Below are 22,753 nucleotides of genomic sequence, written 5' to 3'. Positions count from 1 at the left end.
TGTCAGCTCAAAAGAGGAAACCAGAATGGCTGTGAAAGTCTTTCTCCTGGTGTTTACAGATCTTTGTTGCTGGATGCCAGTATGCATTCTGTCCATTCTAGTCCAGGCTGGGGCGGTAGAGGTTGACCCAGTTGCCTATGCGTGGATAGCAACAATTGTCTTACCAATCAATTCCTCCATTAATCCATTTCTGTATACTTTGGCATCATTCATTTCAAGCAGTAAGTTATGTAGGAAGCGGAAGAACCAGCAAGAACATATTCCACTGGGAAATCAGGGGACAATAGCTAATTAATATAGTACCAATTGAATAAGAAGTGAATCAATGATATTGACATATTTGTGAGTAGAATAAAAGGTTTTATAAAACTCATACAAAGATTCTTATCATTTGATTGGTCAATTACTATTGGTTATTTTTGCTATTTATAGAAAAAGAATATTGCACTACGTGTGAGTGCAATAGTCTTTTTCTATTGCACTCACGCACAGCTACCATAGCAACGCTGACAGATGCGAGCATATAGCGCGCATGGTGACCACCTCGACTCGCCAATTTTAGGTGTGGGTATCGCTTCTAAAATAAATACAGTTGTAATATTTGTTTAATTAATTTTGTTTTCCTGGTGATATATAAATCTAAGTGGAAGAAAAAGAATTTTTATATGAGTATTGAATGTTTTTATTCATACAATGGAAAGAATATTTTTATTTGGTGAAATATGAACTGTTCGATTGTACTCATAAACATTCAATATTATTCAGCTTTGATTTCAATCTAATTTGGCAAGCAAATGGTGGCAAGATCTCAAACTCTGTTATATTATATGCATCATATAATTACACTGATACCCAGCAAATTTGTTTTCACAACAGAGGAAAGGAGTAAATGAAACTTTAAAAAAATGTAATTTGTTCAACTTTCCCGGTACAATGTACACACCTACAATATACACACTGGTATTTGACTTGTGTGTGTTGTGGGTACTCTGTGAGTAGCCACAAAGTAGCTGGGCAACAGTGTACCTATGGGGTGGCATCAATAGGAATCTGACAAGTGTTACAAGGATTTGTCAGCAGTGGTGTACTATAGCCTGTTTTTTTGCTACAATGATGATATATGAATGAATGTTCTTATAAACATCTACTCTATTGTATTATGTAAATAAACTTCTCAGTAATACAGTTAATAAAACAAGTGAATGAAACTTGATGGTTTTCTTGTGATTGCTTTTGCCCCCTGCAACAATGTTGTTCTGGGGACTGTCAGATATAGTGTGATTCTTAATTGTTGTAAATCAAACACAGGGCCGGGCCAAGGCGCCAGGCCAGTATGAGGGCACCAAAAATGTGAAGAAACACAAAATTAACTAAAATAACTTGGCACTTAAGAAAAAAGTAAATTAAAGAAAGAAAAAAATTAACAAAGGAAGTTACTCTGTCAACTGAGAACTGTTTTCACTTCTTATTTTTTCACTGTTTAAGGAAACAATATTGGTACATAGAGCGGAAAGTTTGACTGGCACCAAAATTCACCTTTGATTGGGGCAAAAATGGTCTGCAATTGTCCCCGTAGAAATGACACAAACTCATGCATGCTCGACCTCCTAAATTTAAATGCTTCTGTCGCTACTGATCGTTGTGCACAATGAAGTTGCTTTCAATGTGTTTCGTGAGTCAGAATGAAGCTGGACACCCTTCAAGTTTGTATTGATTTAAGGGGGTACTACACCCCTGCCCAATTTTGTGCCTATTTTTGCATTTTTCTCAAAAATTATAGCGCATTGGTGACAAGTAAGATATGTATATTCTAGGGGCAAGGACTACAACTACTGCACTGAAAATTCAGCAACTCAAGGCAAGCAGTTATTGATTTATCGATCAAATATTGGTTTCCCTCATTTTTGACTGTAACTCCACAACTGTTGTCTGTGCTGAAATGAAATTTCCAGTACAGTAGTTGTAGTCCTTGCCCCTATAATATACATAATATACATAATATTTATTACTAACGCCTAGACGTTGATCCACAAACCTCAGCACACTTTACAGGTTGTTGCTGACCACTACAGCCCACATCATTCCATAAACCATTTAACAACAAATCAGGGGCTTCGCTGCTTCAAGAGCGCACACCCTAGACTATCCACAAATAACCATCGCAACCAGGATCAGCTCCCTGAGTTTCGTACGGGTTACAATGAGACAATTAGCAGTTAGTTCCTTGTTCAAGCTAACTCAATTTTTTTTGTTCACGAGAGCGTACTAGGCACCGCCAGGGTTCGAACCCGCAACCTCTCGCACCATAGTTAGCCAGGCTCACATCACACACTGTAGGTGGCGCTATTCGTCCATAGGGAAGTGGAATGTGCCTGTACTGTCCAAAAATGGCTTTACTGTGGGGCTCAATGGAAAAAATTACTAAAAATTAATTTTGACAACCAAAACCTAAGTGATGTTGACTTATGTTGGTACTAGCATAATAATGGATTCATAAGCTATCACATAGTGTAATCTATGTTCCACCAAGTGGACACTCGTTAAAGCGCAAAAGCAATTTGTGTGTAAATCAAGACCATCCAAAACAGCTTTCTTACAGTAAAAGAATAGGAGGTCATCTGGGGTCACATACAGTAGTGTACATTGTACATGTGCCTGCTGTCACAATCTCACACACAAAATTTTGGGCAATTTGGTGACACTATTTTTGTCTGTAACTTCAAAAGTATATGCACTAGAAACATGATTGACCCCTTATTGTTTAGGTAATTTGATTGTCTTTCAAATGAAAGAACTTTCAGCTAAAAATATTGAACTTCAAAATTTTATGAGCATACCTACCATAGTCGAACGCCTGATCGTTTGAGCTAACTTGATTACTTGTCACCAATGCTCTATAATTTTTTAGAAAAATGCAAAAATGGGCACAAAATTGGGCAAGGATGTAGTACCCCCTTAAGGTTTGGGGTTTTAAAGGCTCCCGAATTTAGGGGTGTACCATAAATTTGTTTTTCCTAGGGTGCTAAAGTCCCTCTGACTGGCCTTGACTAAACATATGACACCTGTTCTCACAAAGTGAGTGGAAAGTCACCAGTGAAAGAAAGATATGGTTCATTTGAACATGCTAGAAAACAATGGAAAACAAAAGAATTCTTCTTTAAAATGTTGACTTTTGAAAACCAAGTGAGGGAGCAATATCGTGGCAAGCTATATCATTTAAAAGCTTGTAATCTAGAGATTATGTATCTGGTGCAATAAATCAAAAGTACAGATTTGCAACTTCCCTCTCATTTTGTCCACGAACAGGTCTCTTACAGGGTGTATCAAAATGATTGGTACCCATCAATATCCAATGGCCAAGAATGTCACATCAAAATGCAGTATAACACCCACCTTATTTGTAGATTTTTGTTGTAAAAGGTCACAAAACAATAAATAGTAGTCTTTTCAAGAGGATCTAATGTTGAACATTGAAGAAACAGGTGTTTCATTGGACAACAAAACAAATCTGATGGGTACCAATCATTTTGATTAAAAAAAAAAAAAGCTGAAACGAGTTGATACACCCTGTATTTACCTTTGACCTCAGAAAATTCCCTCAAGTCCATGCTCCTTAATCAGGATAGTTCTTGGTTCTATGTTATTCCCAAACCTGTAATAATTTGTGTTGCCTGAATAACCACACCCCTGTAATATATGTTGAGGTTAAAGTTTTTGTCTCGCCTGAACTATGTTTAGAGGTCACTATGGTGTTGGTGGGGTATGTAAGAGGGGTAGGGTGGGGGGTTAAAGCCCAGTCAAATTGCAAAATTAAATCAAAATGAGAAAAGTTGCATTGTTTTGGATGTTTGTTACATTAGGTAACATCATCAACTACAGGTCAAGGTCAACACGGCTCAATGGATTTTGATCTATTTTGTCATGTTACCAAGGTAACAAACCACCTGAGATATGGCAAACTATTCTTTGTTTAAAATGCTTTTGCAAGCGGAGCAATCCAAGACCATTTTTACCAAAATCAGAGAATTTTTAAATTTTTGTCCCCCTGTGGAATCCAAATTTTGATATTTTAGCTTTTCCCCTATAACTCAAGAACTGAACATCTGAATTCTTATGATGAGAGGAATACATTGGTATGGTTTTGACAAGATTTGACCAACTTTGAAATTTCACATCCTGCGTAAGCAGCCATTTTGGATTTATGAAAATTAGGCACTGTTCCACTACTTGGATTTTCCGGGACTTGTGATATGTTCTTGTGAGCTCTGTGAGATGGACGCATGTTTGTTGTTTGTTAAACCAGGTTGGTCCGTGAGGGACACATGCATGGGAAATCCATGGACCACCCTTGTGGAAAATTTTGGAAATATCTTCCACAGGGGGAGTATGTAATTGGTCATGGTTAATCATTTTGAAACCCATATTCCCCCTGTATTATGGCTTTACCTGTATCTTCCACAACTGGAGTGAGTATTTCAATTGGAAGTTACCCAACTGTCTATTCTATTCAAAACTCACACTCCCTCTGTGGAAGACTTTAGCTAAATCTTTTACAGAGGTAGTGTGGATTTTAAATGGAATAGCCCATTTGTTTCCTTGCAGGCAATGGTGAGTTCTCATCTAGAGCTAAGACTTAGAGGCGGAATGTGCAGCAAAGAAGTAGCGTGGATAAAGACGATGTTGAAATGCAGCAGATGCTTAACGACGAGAGGGTGGCGCTGTTCATGCAGAACGAGGAGTTTATGAGGGAGTTACAACACAACCCAGAATTCTCAGAGGCTTTAGAATTAGGTGAGTGATTATTGATTGCTTGATTGATTATGTGCATGTTAGTAAGGGTGGCATAGGTACCCAAGAAGTCAATCCAACATTCTGTCAGGTATTTGAATGATATTGATTGATTGATTGATTGATCAATTGATTGATCATTTGATTGATTGATTGAGTGAGTGAGTTTGATTGCTGTCTCACGGTTGTTTGATGTATATAGAATTGGCTTCATTATTAAGAAAATGCAAACTATAGATGGCGCTATTTATCATAAATCATATTTCTTAATTTTCAAGGGGTAGGTAATCAATACTGCCATTTAAACAGGTGGAATAGGTGAAACAAGCAAGAAAGAAATTTTGTTAACATATTTCATCAAAAAATAAATGGAATTATTATTATTAAAAGCCTGACAAAGTAATTTCCAGTATCTAAATTGTACCACCAATCTTGTCACATATAGATACATTATATATCCGAAAAAGCTTTAAAAAATGCTGTAAAAGTGAATAATGTTGTAAATAAGGGGAAATTAAAGTTGAAAATGACTAAAAAGCATCTGTATACATTAATATTGACCGCTTTAAGCTGTTTAAGCCTAAAAATTGGTTTGTACAAGATGTTTGGTTTAAAAACTAATAAATGATCACATCAAACAACCGTACTGCATGTGATTGTGAGTACAGCACAGCAAAATGGGTGACTTTGCAGGTGAATGAAGTCAATTATGAGTTCAGTATTTCTGCTTTGAAAGCATTATGCAAGCTCTTAAGGCAGCTGTGTACTCTAGACATTGTTTCTTTCGCAAAATTGAGTTTTTTTGATATGTTTGTACTTTGTTATGTTTTTTATAAATACAAGGAATGAAAATCGAGATTTGCAAACTCCAACTGCAATATTTTATGGATTTTATTTCACTATTCCACTCGTGTTTGAAATTGAAAAGGAAAGAAAATCTTTGTTGTACCAGCAGGGTACACGCAGCTTGGCATAACAACGCATCGCGTGCGTATCGCGCAATTTGTTAACGCACAAATACGCCACGCTTTTTTCAAGTTCTTTCCCCGATTTAAATATCAAGTTATGAATGGATTTCGCTCAAACTTCTCAAAGGGCCGTGGATTTACCCGATGTTTATGTAATGTAAGGTAGAAAAATAAAAACTGCCGCATTCTCCTGCGATATTCGATGAAAGTGCAAAATGTGACCACTTTGAACTTCAACGGCCATTATTTCAATGTTCATTTTCTCGGTAAAATGACGATTTAGGTACGATAACTCAATAAATACAGCATCTATAGGTAAGCAAATATGATCATCGTAAAAAGCATGATCGACTCAAGAAACAGTTTTCTTTTTTTTATATTTTGGTCTATTTGTGATTTTAGGCATCATTTTGTGCAAATAGGCGTTTGTGAATTTTAAAAAGATCAATTTGATGCCTTATATGGTCAATGTCTCAAAAATTAAGGCCAATATAAAAAAAAATAAAAAAAACGTTTTTGGAATGGAGCCTCAAGATTGAGCTAAAAACAAAATAAAATATTTTGGAAAGAGTGTTTTTTGTTATGATGTACCTAACAAATATTGCCAAAAACTCGCTTTTTTTTTTTTTTTTTCTGAATTGATGTTTTTACCCCAAATCTGTATTTTTTTTATGATTTATTGATGTCTTGCCTTCATAAAATGTATACTTTTATATGTCTTGCACTTTTACTACATGCATGTCTGAGAGTACACAGCCTCCTTAATGACATCTCATTTGCTATAATTATTCAAAGCATCATATTTTATAAGTGAAAAAGCATCCCAAATTCTTGTTATTTCCTTATTTCTTTCTGTCTATTTTAATCTATATGGTCGTGTGTCTTGAGCTCGCCACCAAAAAAAGGTGGCGACGTTACATTTTGCCAAAGTCGACTCAAAACAAATGATGATATCTCTGTCAAGCAAGAGGTTATTGTCATGCTTGTGGTATCATTTTATTGCTAAATAAAATGCACTTTCAACCCTGTAAAAAGAAATACTTGAACTTTATTAATACTAACACTGTGCTTCATAGAATTCAGAATGGGCAGGGTGGCGGTGGTGGGGGTTGTGGTGGAGGGGGATGTGGTACACACAAACGCTATGGGATTGGTATTTTTAGTGCGTAATCTGCTTCTGTAAAGGCTGTAAATTGCATTTGGACTCTATTTAGCATCTAAAAGACTCATGGCCTTACAGCTAAACAATTCTACTAATTGTTTTTAATCATTTATGATTGGTTTAGTCTAGAAAATACAAACTTTTACATACAAAACTACCCGTTGTCATATTAAACACTGTAGTAAGTAATGCAGATGTGTTCAAAATCTAAAAGTTACTGTAAAATTTTAATTACTTATCCTATCATAGTCAAAGTATAGATTTTCTGAAGGAAATTTGACGAGGAATCTAAATATGGACATATTTTTTTCTGTATGGGTTAGGGAAAAATGTTTAGGTTCAAAATATGTTGAATTGTAAAAAATCTAACATACTTTGGGACACCCTATATTCCGAGATTACCGAACAGCTGTGATTTCGGTTTCTTCCAAAGTCAGTTGGCTCTCCATATCCGCTAACCAAATGAATGATGTTTACTTCCAGTTTATTACTTTAAGTTGGTAATAAGCAATGCATTGAGTGACCCATTTTTTATCAAAATATTTTTTATTCCACCCTGTATAACTTGCAGGTCACCCTGTATAATGAGTTGAAATGTATATATTTGAATTGCTTATGCCTTCAGCTTTCCAAAAATGTATACTTTTGCTAGTTTAGGGTTGATGATTGTCGAGATAATCTAATTAGAAACCCGGTTGGTGTAAAAATTCATAATATTTGTCATGTAACGCTAAGGGTGGCGAGTTCAGGGCACACGGCCATATCCTCAAAAGCACTATGCTGAAAGTCCCCCCTTTTGATGTGCTGCATTACAAATGAATGAGTTGAGTTTTAGGGAAAATCCAGATTGCTGTTGAAAAGAGATGTTTATTTGATAAGATTGAATTATTGAGGGGTTTGTGATTTAGTGAGTGAGTGAGTGAATTATTAGATAGGCGAGTGAGCAAGTAATTACCATATTCGTTCCATTAACTGCCCAGGGCTTTTAACAAAATCATTTTGGGTGGGCGCTTATTTTTTACATTGTTTAGGCCGACGAGGTGTAAAAAAGGCCCAAAATATTCATCTATCATCGTCAGTGTAAAAAAGGCCCAAAATATTCATCTATCATCGTCAGTGTGTCATATGTTTCAGACCATGATACAGATTTGCATGGGCAGTTAATAAACTAATATCAGTTAGTTTGCTTGTTGTAAAGTCACTGGGTGGGGGCTTATAGGGGCATGGGCGGTTAATGGAACGAATATGATGATTAATATAATGATTAAAGCCATATTATAACATTTTCAAACAAAATAGATTAGCATTTCTTTGCCATAAAATGTTAGCTTTTACTGTCAGATATATCCCCTTTTAATTTGGAGCTGAACAACTATGGCAAAGCAAAGAAAATTGGAATTTACTACCAGCGCACATGTCGCCAATACGTACCATTCCTTCGGTCATGTTGTGGTACGACCCTTTGTTGTGTATATCAACGTCCCGCACGCCATACGTACTGTGTGTTATGAACATCGTGTATGCGTTCGACTAATAATTCCATCGTAATAATAAAGCGCTGATTCCGGCGTTTTATTCAAAATCTCGGATTTTGACCAAACTACAGCACCTAGAGTCTTGATTTTTGCAGGGTATATTGGTTTAATAAAGTACAATTTAATCGTGTAAAAAAGGAATTTTAAAAATTCAGTGAGGGCGTCTTCCTCAGCAAATGTTATAATATGGCTTTAAGTTAGTGAAGAATTCTTGAATATTATGGGGTTGATTAATTGACAGCAATAGACAATTTCCCAAAGTCCCAAAAACCTGTGTGATTTAACCGAACTGTGCATGGTGATTTGTGCAGTAGCCGATGTGCGCATAAGCACTGATTCCTTTCAGCAGGGACTGCATTTTGAGGAGAGTGAGAGCAGTTGCTATCTACTGCTATTCTTAAATCTGATATAGGAGAGTGATTTTTAATTCTCCTTAGTTGACTATTTTTCCCTTACAAAATGCTCTAAACAGCTCTCCTTGATGGCTCCAGGAGAGCTATTTAATGCTCTCCTATTAATTCCAAAAGACAGTCCCTGTTTCAGAATTTTTCAAAATGGTCTATAGTATTGAGAGTGATCGAACAATTTATTTATTGATTGAATAATATGTGGGGATAGTTATTGATAGATTTTTCAACAACTCTTCCTGTACCTTATTACAGGAGCCAACCGTTGTTAATTGGAGTAGCGTATATGCGAACGCAGGTTAAGGAAAAAAAAAAAAAGTTGTTTGCTTGCCCTCGTCCGACCGACCGTCTCGGCAGTCCCGACCGTAGAACTTTTTTTTTTTGAAAAAGTTTTTTTTGCAATTTCCCCAAAACTTGCATATATTTTTCTTCTGAAAAACTGATGATTTAAAAGAAACGTTGTAAGAAACGTCATGCCTGGAACCTGTGTGTGTATACACGCTTACAGTTGAATTCAGTGTTTTGGAGGTAGCGGCTAAACATTGCCATTTTATTCTGTAGTTTTATTGCCGATATCAACAGAGAAATCGCCAATCTGCTTGTAAGGCTGAATGACAATGATTAACTGACATTCCTCATGAAATTCAGCATCGAAGTGGTTACGTAATTCTCTTGGTTACCGGATCACGCTACTTTGGTATGCCTTCGAGTGCCATATACTTTATGTGGTGATCATTTCGATCGTAGTTCATTACTCTAGCGCGTGATCCCGTTGACATAGTAACATTACGTAACTTCGATACTGAATAGTCATGTGAATTAGACTTCTTTAGCTTGTTTTTATTGTTGAAAAGCATTCAATCATGTTTTGCCATTGTTCATCACTCTCACGAAACCTCTACCATTTTAGTTGGGCATACTATGTATTATGCTCTAAAATGCACTACATACTCACACTCGACAAGCGTCTTCCGTGACGACATGGTTGCTGCCATTGTGATGAACAATGGTGAAACATATGATTGAATCCCTAAATCAATTGATTGTTGTGTACATGTAGGTATTAAGTGCATGTTGTCATAGCAATATCAAGTACAGTAAAATATTTTGTACAATACTAATTCGAGCTCAATTTTAATGATGAGACAAGCTAAACAATAACACAAAAATATACCAATTACTCTGACAGATGTATCAGAAGCGACCAGGGAGGCTAGTTTACGTAACCACAGGCTGTCTTTGTCACACCAGACGCATCCTAGTGCCATTATACAACCCATACAGATACCCATTCAACGGAATGTCCTAAGTGAAAACGACATGACCGATGGGGCCGTTGGGGGCGCTGTAGGGGGAAGCGTAGCTGCAGAGGATGTTGTTTTTAGGAATAAACTAAAACATATGGGAAAATGTAAGTTGCTATTTAAGTATCTTCTTCATACATAGATTGTAGTCTTTTGATGTAATTGCCTCACCTGAAATATATTCAGTGGGAGACTTAGTGATCCCTATAATGGTTTATCTGTGTCCATCTGTATGTTTGATTGCCTGTGTGTCTGGTGTATTTACTAAAAGCTTGTGATCTAGTATTCTTCAGGACTGTAAGGGCTATGATGACAAAACTTGGTTAGGGTAGCATGACCAGAGGTTTTCGGCCTGATTAGATTTTACAGCACAAAATATGTTACATGAGTATCTAATTTGCATAATTTATGCGTATCAAGCCAAATAACCTTGTGAGCAGACTAGCTGAAAATCCGTACGAGTTCCAGTGATGTAACTTGATGGGGTAATAAAGCCAGAGATTTTCAACCTGATTTGATTTTCAGTGCAAATTATTCTAATTAAGTAGCTAATTTACATAATTTATTCATATCTCGCCAAATAACCTTGGTGTAACTTGGTGGTGGGATACCATAGCCAGAGGCTCTCATCCTGATCAGTGCAAAAATGCTAATTAAGTGGCTAATTAACATAATTTTTGCATACATGAAAAATAACCTTGTGAACAGATTATCTGAAGATGTATATGGCTTACAGTGAGGAAACTTTTGGGAGGGGAGGGTGGGATGGGGTGAGGGTTGGGTTGGGTTGGGTTAGGTTATTGATGGGGTAGGATAGGGTGGGGTAGGGTAGAGTGTGGTGGAAGAGGATGGGTAAGGGTAGAGGTGAGGTTAAGGTTAGGTTGGGGTAGGGTGAGGTTATATGAGGGATGGATAGGGTGAGGTTAGAGTTAAGGATGGGTTGGGGTAGGGTATGGTGTAGTGGTGTAAGGGTGGGTTAGGTATGGGGGTTATGGTCAATATGGTTGGGGTAGGGTGAGGTTAGCAGGAGTGAAGGAGTGGTGTGGGTAGTTGGTAGGGTGAGATGGGTGGGTGTAGGGTTAGATTATGGGAGGGCAGGTTTGGGTAGGGTGTGGTAGGAGATGGGACATGTTGAAAATATGTCAGTGTTGATCATGTTGATGTTGCACAAAGTAGATATTTTATGAATAATAATAATTGCTTTTTTGTTTGTTTCAGCAACTAAAGTAAAGTTCGCACAAATGGCCAGAAAATTCAACTCAAAGAAGAAAAAGAAGAGCTCTCGAGCTGGGTATCCTTTGATTTACAACAATAAGATGTCTTGTGAAGCATTGGGCTATTCCATTTGAAATCCATACCCCCATGGAAGATGTGTCCTTATTCTTCCACATAGAGAGTGTGAATTTCAAATGGAGTTACCTTAAGGGGGTACTACACCCATTGATTTTTTTTTGCATTTTTTTGCATTTTGTGAAGAAATTACAAAAAAATTGGACAAAGTGGTATGCAAAATGAAGGGGCAAATCTTCTCGTTTTATTGGTGGTATCGGTATCAATGTAGCTTACATGCTTTTACAGATAGAAGCCAAAAGGAGGTACATCACTGATGATTTAAATTCACTTCATTTTGGAAACCTTACTATCAACGGATTTCGTTAAAATTTTGGATATGTGTTGCTAACACATTAGGGAAATAAAGTTGATATGTAAAATGGGAATAAGTGGTTCCTGATTTCTTTTATGACTTCATGAACTTGGTGCTCCACAACTATCAAAAAGGAACTGGTTAAAATGCTTCTATTTTCAATGTTGAGCTATATTTTGCATTTTTAACTTGCGACATTATTGCACTGAAACTTAATTAAGCCATAGGTAACAGGTTACAACAACCATACTACAGCAATGATGAAAAAAATTGTATTTCTTGTCACCTATACAACCATATTGGGTAGTTTTCCGTAAGCTTAAGTTTTGTGATTTTGGTAACTATTTTATATTTATTTGTGAAATCCGTCTCAACTAGGCATTCTAAATTGTACTCACCATTTACATCCCAAGGTATATTAGTATATCCACCATGCACTTCTCGATATATATCCAGTTAAAGACAGAATATCAAAATTATGCCTCATATGATATCACAGACTCTCACATGTGTATTCAAAATTGATGCTTAAATTTGACCTGAACCAATTGACCTATAACCTGACATACGGTGACCTAATAGCCTTTTCTTCTCCTAACAACTAATGACTATGCATCCATTGTATAAGTGTTTATTTAATTTATTCAGTGTTATATCATGGTAGGTATTTTGCATGCACCACTATAGATTTTCTATAGAGAGTATAACAAAGGATTTAATGTATTCTATTCATGTACCCTACTTGAACATTTTCAAAAGAATAAATTATGGTTTGTTATGAAACACAGATCTGAGTTACTAGGTTACAGTAAACAAAAAATATATAGGGCTAAATTGACTTACTAAAATTGTTGAAATTCACTTTATATGTAGATATATTTTATAAGTTCAGGACATGAGGTGATAAACATATATGTACTTAATAAATTTGCAAGAAAAAAAAGAAGAGGGGTACTGATGAAAATCGGGGTATTATATCGCCTTAATGGGTGACTCTTTTTGAAATCTACACCCCCTGCATGGGAGATTAAAGTCATGTCCTCCATAGCAGGTGTATGAATTTCAACTGGAATAGCCTTTTGTGGCACTATCAGACAACTAGAAAATAGTGTGTGTTTGTAAAATTAATAAAACAATAAGTATATTATCAAAAGGCTGGCTAATTCAAAATGGCCGCCACCTGACATAAAAATCATGACATATCAACATTTTACGAATACACTATTTAATCCATGTACAAATTACTCCTCAAAACATGCCATTATACATTCTGATTGAAATGGGAACAACAATGCATGTTGCATTATGGTTGACATTCTATTCCATGAGAGAAGGTATCTTACACTTCCGACAATGCATTTCTCCCATTTCAATTTTCTGTACTGATTTGCTATGTAGTGCAACATGGGTCAATAGTGACAAAAGTTACCTCAATGAACAGAGCACATCCAGATCTTGCAACTTATGCTTATTCCATGACTATCAATCCACGTTTAGCCAGTCTATTCTCAACTTGAAAACAAGTGGAATGTGTACAAAGAAATAGGAGTGTGATATGATGAAATGAGGTGTTGTATCATGTTGCAAAGGATTCTGGGAAGGTAGTTCCATCATTTCCTCAATTCCAAATTCTATTACCCTCACAATCTATTATTCAACATTGCGCTCTATGATTTGTAAAAGCACACATCATGTGAGAGCCCTTATTCTGCAATAATGGGTCAAGCAGTAACACCTATGCATAGCATTACGCTTGGTTGCGTGTACAATATTTCTACGATATGCACTGTCACTTGCGCAGAGGATATGCATACGCTTTACCTTGATGTAAACAACTTTAGATATGTTGGGGAAAAGTGATTTTTTTTTTAAATCCCACTATTTTTTGCATTAAGGGGGTACTACACCCCTGTGGTAAATTTGTGACAATTTTTGCATTTTTCTCAAAAAATAATAATACACTGGTAACAAAAGTTATGTATATTATTGGGGCAAGGAATCCAGTTACTACACTGAAATTTCAGTGACTCAAGACAAGCGGTTCAGTATATATGATAGGAAGCGAGGTACATCCTAGCTGTACCTTATTTCTTATCATAAATAACAAACCGCTTGTCTTGGGTCACTGAAATTCCTGTGTAGTAATTGGATTCCTTGCCCCTATATTATACATAACTTTTGTTACCACTGTGTTATTAATATTAGTTTTTGAGAAAAATGCAAAAAATAGACACAAATTTATCGAGAGGTGTAGTACCCTTAAAAAATGGAAATAAAGGTTACTGCCTTATCATTTACACCCAAATAATGTGACCTCGGCAGTAAAAACATTTAAATAAGGGGTGAGGTGCAGCCGAACCCATAATTTTTACTGCCTCGGACACATTATACGGGTGTAAAGGATTCAGCATTACTTTTTATTTCTTAAATTGAGAAAATAATGCATGTGGGAGAGAAGAGAAACAGGAAGAAATATATAATATAAAAATGTTCCTCCTGTATGAGGAAAAATCACTTTCCACATCCCTGATCAAAATACCAATTTACGTAGACCTGGAGTAAATTTACAGAGAGAGTGATTTATGGTTGATACTTTGTAGAAATTGAACATCTAATCCAGGGGATAGTTAACCAATTTTAATCAGAGGAAAGCATCATTTACGAATATAATATATTTTCAATTTGTTAATTGGGTGTGGGTTGAATATGTGTGATAATGTTTACTGCACACAAAAAGTATCCAAACACTGAAAACAAAAGACATATATTAAAAACATTAATTCTAAATTACAAAATAAAGTGATGGAGAACTTTGTTCTGCATACTTTGATACCTCATTAGACAAGATCAAACTTCATTGAGCTATTCCATTTAAAATCCACACTACTTCTGTGGGATATTTAGCTAAAGTCTGCCACAGAGGGAGTATAAGTTTCGAATAGAATAGAAAATTGGGTAACTTCCATTTGAAATACTCACTCCAGTTGTGGAAGATATAGGTAAAGCCATAATACAGGGGGTATGAGTTTCAAAATGAATAACTATGACCAATTATATTTGAAAAACTTACTCCCACTGTGGACGGTATTCCCAAAATCTTCCACAGGGGGAGTGTGGATTTCAACTGGAATAGCCCATTCCACTAAGCTATACGCATTTGCATGACAAAAGGTAGGAGTTTCAGAAGTGACAAATTTGAATATTTCCTCCTTCAAGGCGATTTCTGCTGCTACGCTGCCTATTGTTACAGGTTTATTTCAGCTAAACAGATGAATGCAAACTCCACTGTGTTCAATATCTGCATGCTTTGAGGGAAAAGTCAGTGTAAATTTTTGTCACTTTTGAAAAGCTTTCTTTTTTATTCAAATCGTTTCAAGTTGGTGAAATAAAGTTGTATTGTCCTGAATGAGGTATCAAATTATGCAGAACAAACTTCTCCATCTATCAACCACTTTATTTTGTAATTTAGTTTGATTATCTTTAAGAAATGACTTTTGTTTTAAGTGTTCAGATACTTTTTGTGTGCAGTATAATACACTTTGAACTCGATTATAAATGTCAAATCAGACAGTTTTTGTTATAATATAGCTGAGACTAAAATGAAATTTAAGAGGAACATACGTAGGCATAATTACTAGGAATTGGACACCCCCTCACACCCACGCATGAGAAACTGCCGAAGCCTGGCTAATGTAACATTATGGATGGGCAATTAACGTAATGGGCTATTGTATCTGAAATCAACAATCCCCCTGTTTAAGATTAAGCTGAAGTCTTCTACAGAGGGAGAATGGGTTTCAAATAGAATACACAATTTGATAACTTATATGTGCCCATCCACCACAAACTGGTCGTAAAGTCGGCATTTTCCATTTTGAGATACAATCAAAAACAGTATATGGATTTCTATGTAAAATATAGTAGGAATTTGACCTTTGATGAACCATAACTTCACTTCCAGATGTCAGATGAAGCTGGTTGAGGTGTCATTTTAAAGCTGAAAGTGAATTCATTCAAAATCTGCAATAAACAGAAAATGATCTAGAGCCGACTTTACTACCACTTCGTGGTGGATGGTCACATATTTGAAATACTCACTCCAGTTGTAGTAGATATAGGTAAAACTATATTCAAGGGATGGGTTTCAAAATAATTAACCCTGGACAATTCCATTTAAAGAACATACTCCCTCTGTGGAAGACATTTCTTACATCTTCCACAGGGGTATGGTAGATCTCAAATGCAATAGTCCAATAGTGAGATTTAGGTGGGATTTTATTTAATATATCTGTATTGAGGGTAAAACTGCATTCAGCGATTAGCACTGCTTTCTATAAAGCAGGCCCTCATACAAAGTCATACATGTTTTACAATAGTAACTCATTAACTCTTAGGAAACGTTATACATATAAATTCAATGGAAAATGAAATAGAAATGTTGACCAGTTTGCAACATCAAAATGACTAATAATGTTACATAATCATGAGAGGATAAAATCATGACTTTAGCTTTAAATTGGCACAAAGACATTTGATTATTCTTTGGTTCATCTCCAGTTCGGTGGTGACATCATTGATGTTTCGTGGTTGCACTCAAACTATATAAAGCTTATTGAAACAGATATTGGTATCATTGAAGCAGGTGAACACATTTAATACATACCTACTTTAATACCCTTCCCAGAATCCTTTGTGGAATGACATTGCTATTACTTTGTACAGGTACCCTTTGTTTTCATGTTGAGAATAGACTGCAGTGGCAGCGCCGGAGGGGGCATTGAGGGGAAAGCAAATTTCAGGGGGAGGGCAAAATCAACCAATTTTTAAAAGCAAAAAATTACTGCAAAAAGGTGAAATTTTCATAATTTTGGGTTTTTACTGGGGGCAAGAGTTCTGACTGGGGGAATTTTCCCCCTTATGCCCCCCACCCCCTGTGGCTAAGCATGGCTCGATAATTAAAGAATAAACATATTTTCTGATGTGGATGTACTGTGTTTATCGAGATACTTTTTATCACTATTGACCTATGTTGCACTATATAGCAAATCAGTACAGAAAATTGAAATGGAAAAAATGCATTGTGGTGTGGAAAGTGTATAAAGTCGCATATTTTTCTGATGATTAAATTCAGGCATGCAATTTTAGAATTAGTATGAAATATAATTTATTTATTTATTCATTCTTTATTGAGGGTAATACTGCTTCAGTGACAAACACTGCTTTTCAAGCAGGCCCTCATTGTATACATGTTATAGCAACAAAATATATTACGATACACAATATTTACAAAAATAGCATACAGTATTAACAATGTATTTACAATATACTAGTATTACAAGTATAATGGTATCATCAACTACAAGATAATTATAAAAAAACATGATTCAAAATACAGAAATACAATAATTATATTTATATACAAAAATCAAGCAAGCAAATGAACAAAATGTAGATAAAGACAGGCCTAAATTTCTTAAATTTTTGACTGAAATTGGCCTAAAGTCATATTTTCCATCTGAGCTCTTACTGTCGGTGGCAAAGAATTCCATGCATAGGCTGCCCTGACGTGAAAAGTATGTTGACCACTATAAGACCAGAATTTGATTTAAATTTTGGTACAATCAATGTATTAGAAGTATGATTTCTAGTTATATGATTATGGTTATCATGAACAAAATCAAATTGAGAAGATAAGTATGATGGATATTCATTCTTTAAACATTTGAAAACAGTCATTAATAGAGTATTATGCCATCTTTGATCAAGTTTAACCCACTGCAATGTATTCATTAAATCATTAGTTGGTGTCCTTATATCTGCTGAGAGAATTATTCTAGCTAAGTTATTATGAAGTACCTGAAGCCTATTATGGTACTCTACACCAAAATTTGACCAGACCATGCTTCCATAATCAAAGTGGGGAATAACAAGAGCATTGGATAACATTACAGTGGTTTTGTATGGAAGGAAATACTTTATACGTTTTATTATTCCAGTTCTTTTGGAAATTGTTTTACTAACATTATCAACATGAGCTGACCAAGACAGCTTGCTATCAAATTTTACACCTAGATATTTAAACTCATCTACTCTTTCAATGTCATTGTTGTTATATAATAAATGTATATTGTTGAACTTTTCAAGCATTTTGTTTGTACCAAAGATCATAAACTTAGTCTTTTCAACATTTAAAGTGAGTTTGTTTACTTTGAACCATTCAGCTACCTTACTTAGACATGACTCCATTTGAATTTTAAGATCAGATTCATTTTTAGCTTTACACATTAAAGAGGTATCATCTGCATACATTACAGTTTTACATTCAGACACAGCATTAGGTAAACAGTTAACAAAAATGATAAACAGTAAAGGACCTAAAATTGAGCCCTGAGGAATACCAATATCAATTGGCCTAAAGTCAGAAAAAGTTGAGTTAACATTAACAGTTTGTTCTCTGTTGTTTAAGTATGATTTAAACCATAATAATTCATCCCCATATACCCCATATTGTTTAAGTTTACTAATCAGAATATCATGATTTACAGTATCAAATGCTTTCTTTAAGTCTATAAATAAAACGCCTGTAGCATAACCTGTATCCATATTCTTTAAAATGTAATCTTGAACATCTAGAAGGGTTGTTGTTGTGGAATGATTCGGACGAAATCCTGATTGAGCATTTGATAACAGTCCTACATTACTCATATATTCATATAATTGATCATGAACAGCTCTTTCAATGATCTTTGATACAATTGGTAATACAGAGATAGGTCTATAGTTACTAACATTAGTTTTATCACCCGAGTTAAATATTGGAGATTTGGAGTTACTTTAGCCTTCTTCCATGCATCAGGAAAAGAACCTTACATTGAATGGATCTAATCCTGATGATTTACAATTTTGCATTTTATTTATTTGTTTAAGAACAAATTCATTAGATATTGCTCTAAAACTAAATTTGTTTACACTATGATTTTGATGAGAACATACAGTATTACAAGTGCATACATAATTATCATTGTTATTATTAAATTTACTCCCAAGTTCATTACCTATTGAAGTGAAGAACTCATTGAGTAATTATGAGTAATTATATGAATATATGAGTAATGTAGGACTCATTTGCCATATCCTTTTTGTTACCTGAGTAATTACCATTCTTTTTATCAACTGCTGAAGGTATACTTGATGTTTTGTTTGGTATAATTTTCTTAATTGTTTTCCAAAGATTTTTACTATTATTTATGTTGTTACTTATAGCCTCGTTATAATAACTCTTTTTCAGTGAATATTTCATATTGGTTACTTTATTTCTAAGAGATTTTGCTTTACTCCAATCTTCAGCATTATTTGTTTTATGTGCTTTTGAAAAATAGTAGTCCCTATCTTTACTTAGTCTCAAAAATTCACTATTTACCCATTCAGGTAAACAACCTTTAACTTTCTTTTCCTTAAATGGTGCATGCTTGTCACAGGCAGCATTGAATGAAGACTGCCATTCATTAAGTGCTTCATTGACATCATTTATATTACATATTCTACATCAATATTTTTGATTGTATCAATATAATCTACTTCATTAAAGTTTTTGAAACATCTGGATCTTACAATTTTTGGTGGAAGTTTCAACTTATTACATTTTCTTACAGCATATATTAATGAATGATCACTAAGACCTAAACTATGAACACCAGATGAGATAACAAGTTCTGGTTTCGATACAAATATTAAGTCAATTTTTGTTTTACTAGTTTCAGTTATTCTTGTATAATCTGTTATAATTTGTTTCATATTAGAATTGTTTGCCAACCTTGTCACTTTTCTTAAATTACCAATTTTAACCTGATCTAAATTAAAGTCTCCTAAAATATATACATCATCATATAAATTGTTACATTTTTTAAATATATCATCAAGATTATCAAGAAAATCAACAGTACAGTCTGGTGGGCGATAAATACTGCCAACTAAAATAGGCTTTGTGTTGGTTAAATTAAGTTCAATCAAAATACCTTCAATATCATTATCATATAAATCCTCATTTTGTTTTGACAAAATACTATTTTTAACATAACATAAAACTCCACCCCGTATTTTACCATTTTGTCTATCAAGTCTACAAGTATTATAACCATCTATTTCTACTTCTGAGTCGTCAACATCCTTATCTAACCAAGTCTCATTAATACATAACACATCAATAGCATTGTCATTCAAAAGGAAATTAACCTCATCAACTTTGTGGATTAAACCCTGGATATTTAAATGAGCTATTTTAAGGCCCTTCCTAATCTTACACTTTCAATCAATGAAGCCCTCATTAAGAGGAAGTTCATCATTAGCAAATTTGTGAAAACAATTCTTACAATACCAATAATTATTTAGCTTAACATCATTATCATCAACACATCTAAAGTGAAAATCAAGTGTACAGTTATTACAAGTTACAAAAAGATAATTTTTTAAGATTTTTCTTACACACTCAGCACAAAAATCATTTTCAGTTTTCTTACAAATTTTGACATTCTTTACAGTTTTTAAAGTTTCAGTTCTTTTTTTACCGGCACTGTTTTTATCTTTTACCTTACAACACTTGTTTGTACACTCATTGTTGTCACATGCTGTGACACTAGTATTAGTAATTTCATCATCATCAAGATTTCCCTTGTCTGTACATGTATAAACATCATGAGAATTTTCATTTCCCATAGCAGAAGTACTGATTGAAACATCATTATTACTACATGTAATAGCACTAGTTATATGTACAGATTTCTTTACAGTAGCATTAACATGGTTAGTGTCATCACTCGTATTATTTACAATATTTATATCATTTGTTATATTATTTACATGAACATTGTTATTACTAGGAATATTGTGGGAACAATTGTAATTTACAGAAGTACTTTCATGATAAACATCTGCTTTTTCAAAACATAATCTACTTGTATCATCACTATTACCTTGTTCAACAACATCAACAAGTCCTTATGTAACTGATTCCTGTATAAATTATAATTTACCAAGTATGTACGGTTATATTAACGGATGAGTACATCATAGAATTAAAGTATCAATTTTGGTTTTCTGGTATAAGGCCAAAAAATTGTTGTGTTGCCCTCAGCGACCGGCCCTAAATCCTGAAAAATCAGGGTCGCATTTTTTTTTTGAATGACGATTTTTACAGATCTATAAAAGCAAAAATCTCCATCCAAATTTGACCCAAAAAAATTCCATCATAATATGCATGTACCTATTCTATATGCAATAGTTATGAACCCTGTGGAAAGGTAGACTTGGTAGGCGGGAAAGATTTTGTTGCCAGGTCGAAAGGGGGAGGGGAAAGCGATTTTGGTACACATTCTGGGGCACCTTTTAAATAAAACACTCAAAAAAGGCTTAGGAAAACATTACAGAAATGTTCTACTTGTTACCCTTGCATTATCATAATGTACAAAGGGGGATGCAAGGATTTTATGGTAGGCTGAGGCCAGGGGAAGCAATTTTTTTGGCAGGCTGAGAGGGGGTGGAAGCAATTTTTGACACATTGTTTAGCAGTTTACCCCCCATGGCTCGTAATTGTTGCATAGCCCCTAATTCGACCTGTTTAGGAGAACTGAAAAGTACAATGTAAGTACAGTTTGTATTTAACTGTCAAAGTAGGTACTGAATTTGACCAGTTTTGGAACTATGTTTACCTATTTGTACCTAAAATAACCAGTTATCGGATCCAAAAGCGGTCATTGATATAGGTACTTCCCCTAGGTACACAAGATACTTTTTAGTACCGGTACCTAATTTTCTGCCAGCGCACACTTTTTTTATTATTTATTTATTTATTTATTTACCGTATTTCATCAAATAGTCGCCCCCCTCAAATAAACGCCCCCACCACTTTTTTCAACCAAGATGTTTAAAAAATGCCGATATTTCCATGCTATCTTGTGTAGTAAGCTTACCAAGTTGCTCACATGGTCGATAATTCAGCATCGAAGTGGTTACGTAATTCTCTTGGTTACCGGATCACGCTACTTTGGTATGCCTTCGAGTGCCATAAATATGTGGTGATCATTTCGATCGTGGTTCATTACTCTAGCGCGTGATCCCGTTGACATAGTAACATTACGTAACTTCGATACTGAATAGCGTCACTTTTTGGTGAAAATCTCGATTGGAAACCAGGAAGTGAAGCAGAAGTCAGTGTTTCTAGTTCATAGTTGGTCATTTTAGCATGAATTTTAAGTTTACCTAATGATTTTAACGGGAATTATTGTTCTAAAATTAAGCTTGAATAAACGCCCCTCTTGGGAAAAAATGTAACGCCCCCGGGGGCGTTTATTTGACGAAATACAGTATTTATATCTGTGTATCTGTACCTGTTTAATCTGAGTTTTGCTATCAACCTTAACGTTTGACCTCAGTCTCGAAGGAGCATCAGCACCGTCAACACTCAACTTAATTGAATCGGAAGAAGAAGATGACCGTACACTGTTGGCAAGGAGACCCAGAGTAGAGGAGAATATATACTCAGAATCAAATGTAAGTGATTGATTTGTGTGCAAAAAAAAGGCTATTCACCGGTCATCTCAAAATGAGGTTCTACCCGCAAAGTGTGTGCTGTGTGTGCGTAGACCTGTCAAAGGCATGCTTTAATTACTGTGCACGCTTTGCAAAAGCCTTCTGGGGCATTGCTAGGAAATTTGCATGATTATAATGCCCAATTGTTTACTAAACTACCGTTTCCATCTGCAAGAGACGAAAGGCAGACACCCTCCATAAAAACATTATTTGGAGTTTGAGTTATATTACAGATACAGGCGAACATGTAGTAATATTAAGGGATCTCGAATGAGCGTTTTGAGCTTTTCGAGAGTATTTTTTTGTGGGACATGAGAGCACATCAGACATATCGAATTGCATTCTGAATATGAAGAATGT

General features: G+C 35.0%; 1 protein-coding gene across 1 annotated transcript in view; it reads left to right on the top strand.

Moving 5' to 3' along the window:
* The window catches only part of LOC140167773 (uncharacterized), a 54,162-nt gene that overhangs the window by 26,248 nt on the left and 5,161 nt on the right, over positions 1–22,753 (top strand). The window contains exons 8-11 of the mRNA XM_072191065.1: positions 4,638–4,791; positions 10,050–10,271; positions 11,383–11,455; positions 22,237–22,354. Of these exons, the coding sequence (XP_072047166.1) occupies positions 4,638–4,791; positions 10,050–10,271; positions 11,383–11,455; positions 22,237–22,354 (567 nt within the window). The remainder of the gene's footprint in view (positions 1–4,637; positions 4,792–10,049; positions 10,272–11,382; positions 11,456–22,236; positions 22,355–22,753) is intronic.

Source organism: Amphiura filiformis, chromosome 13 (assembly GCF_039555335.1).
Source record: "Amphiura filiformis chromosome 13, Afil_fr2py, whole genome shotgun sequence".
Taxonomy (NCBI): domain Eukaryota; kingdom Metazoa; phylum Echinodermata; class Ophiuroidea; order Amphilepidida; family Amphiuridae; genus Amphiura; species Amphiura filiformis.
This window is presented reverse-complemented; position numbering and strand designations above follow the sequence as displayed.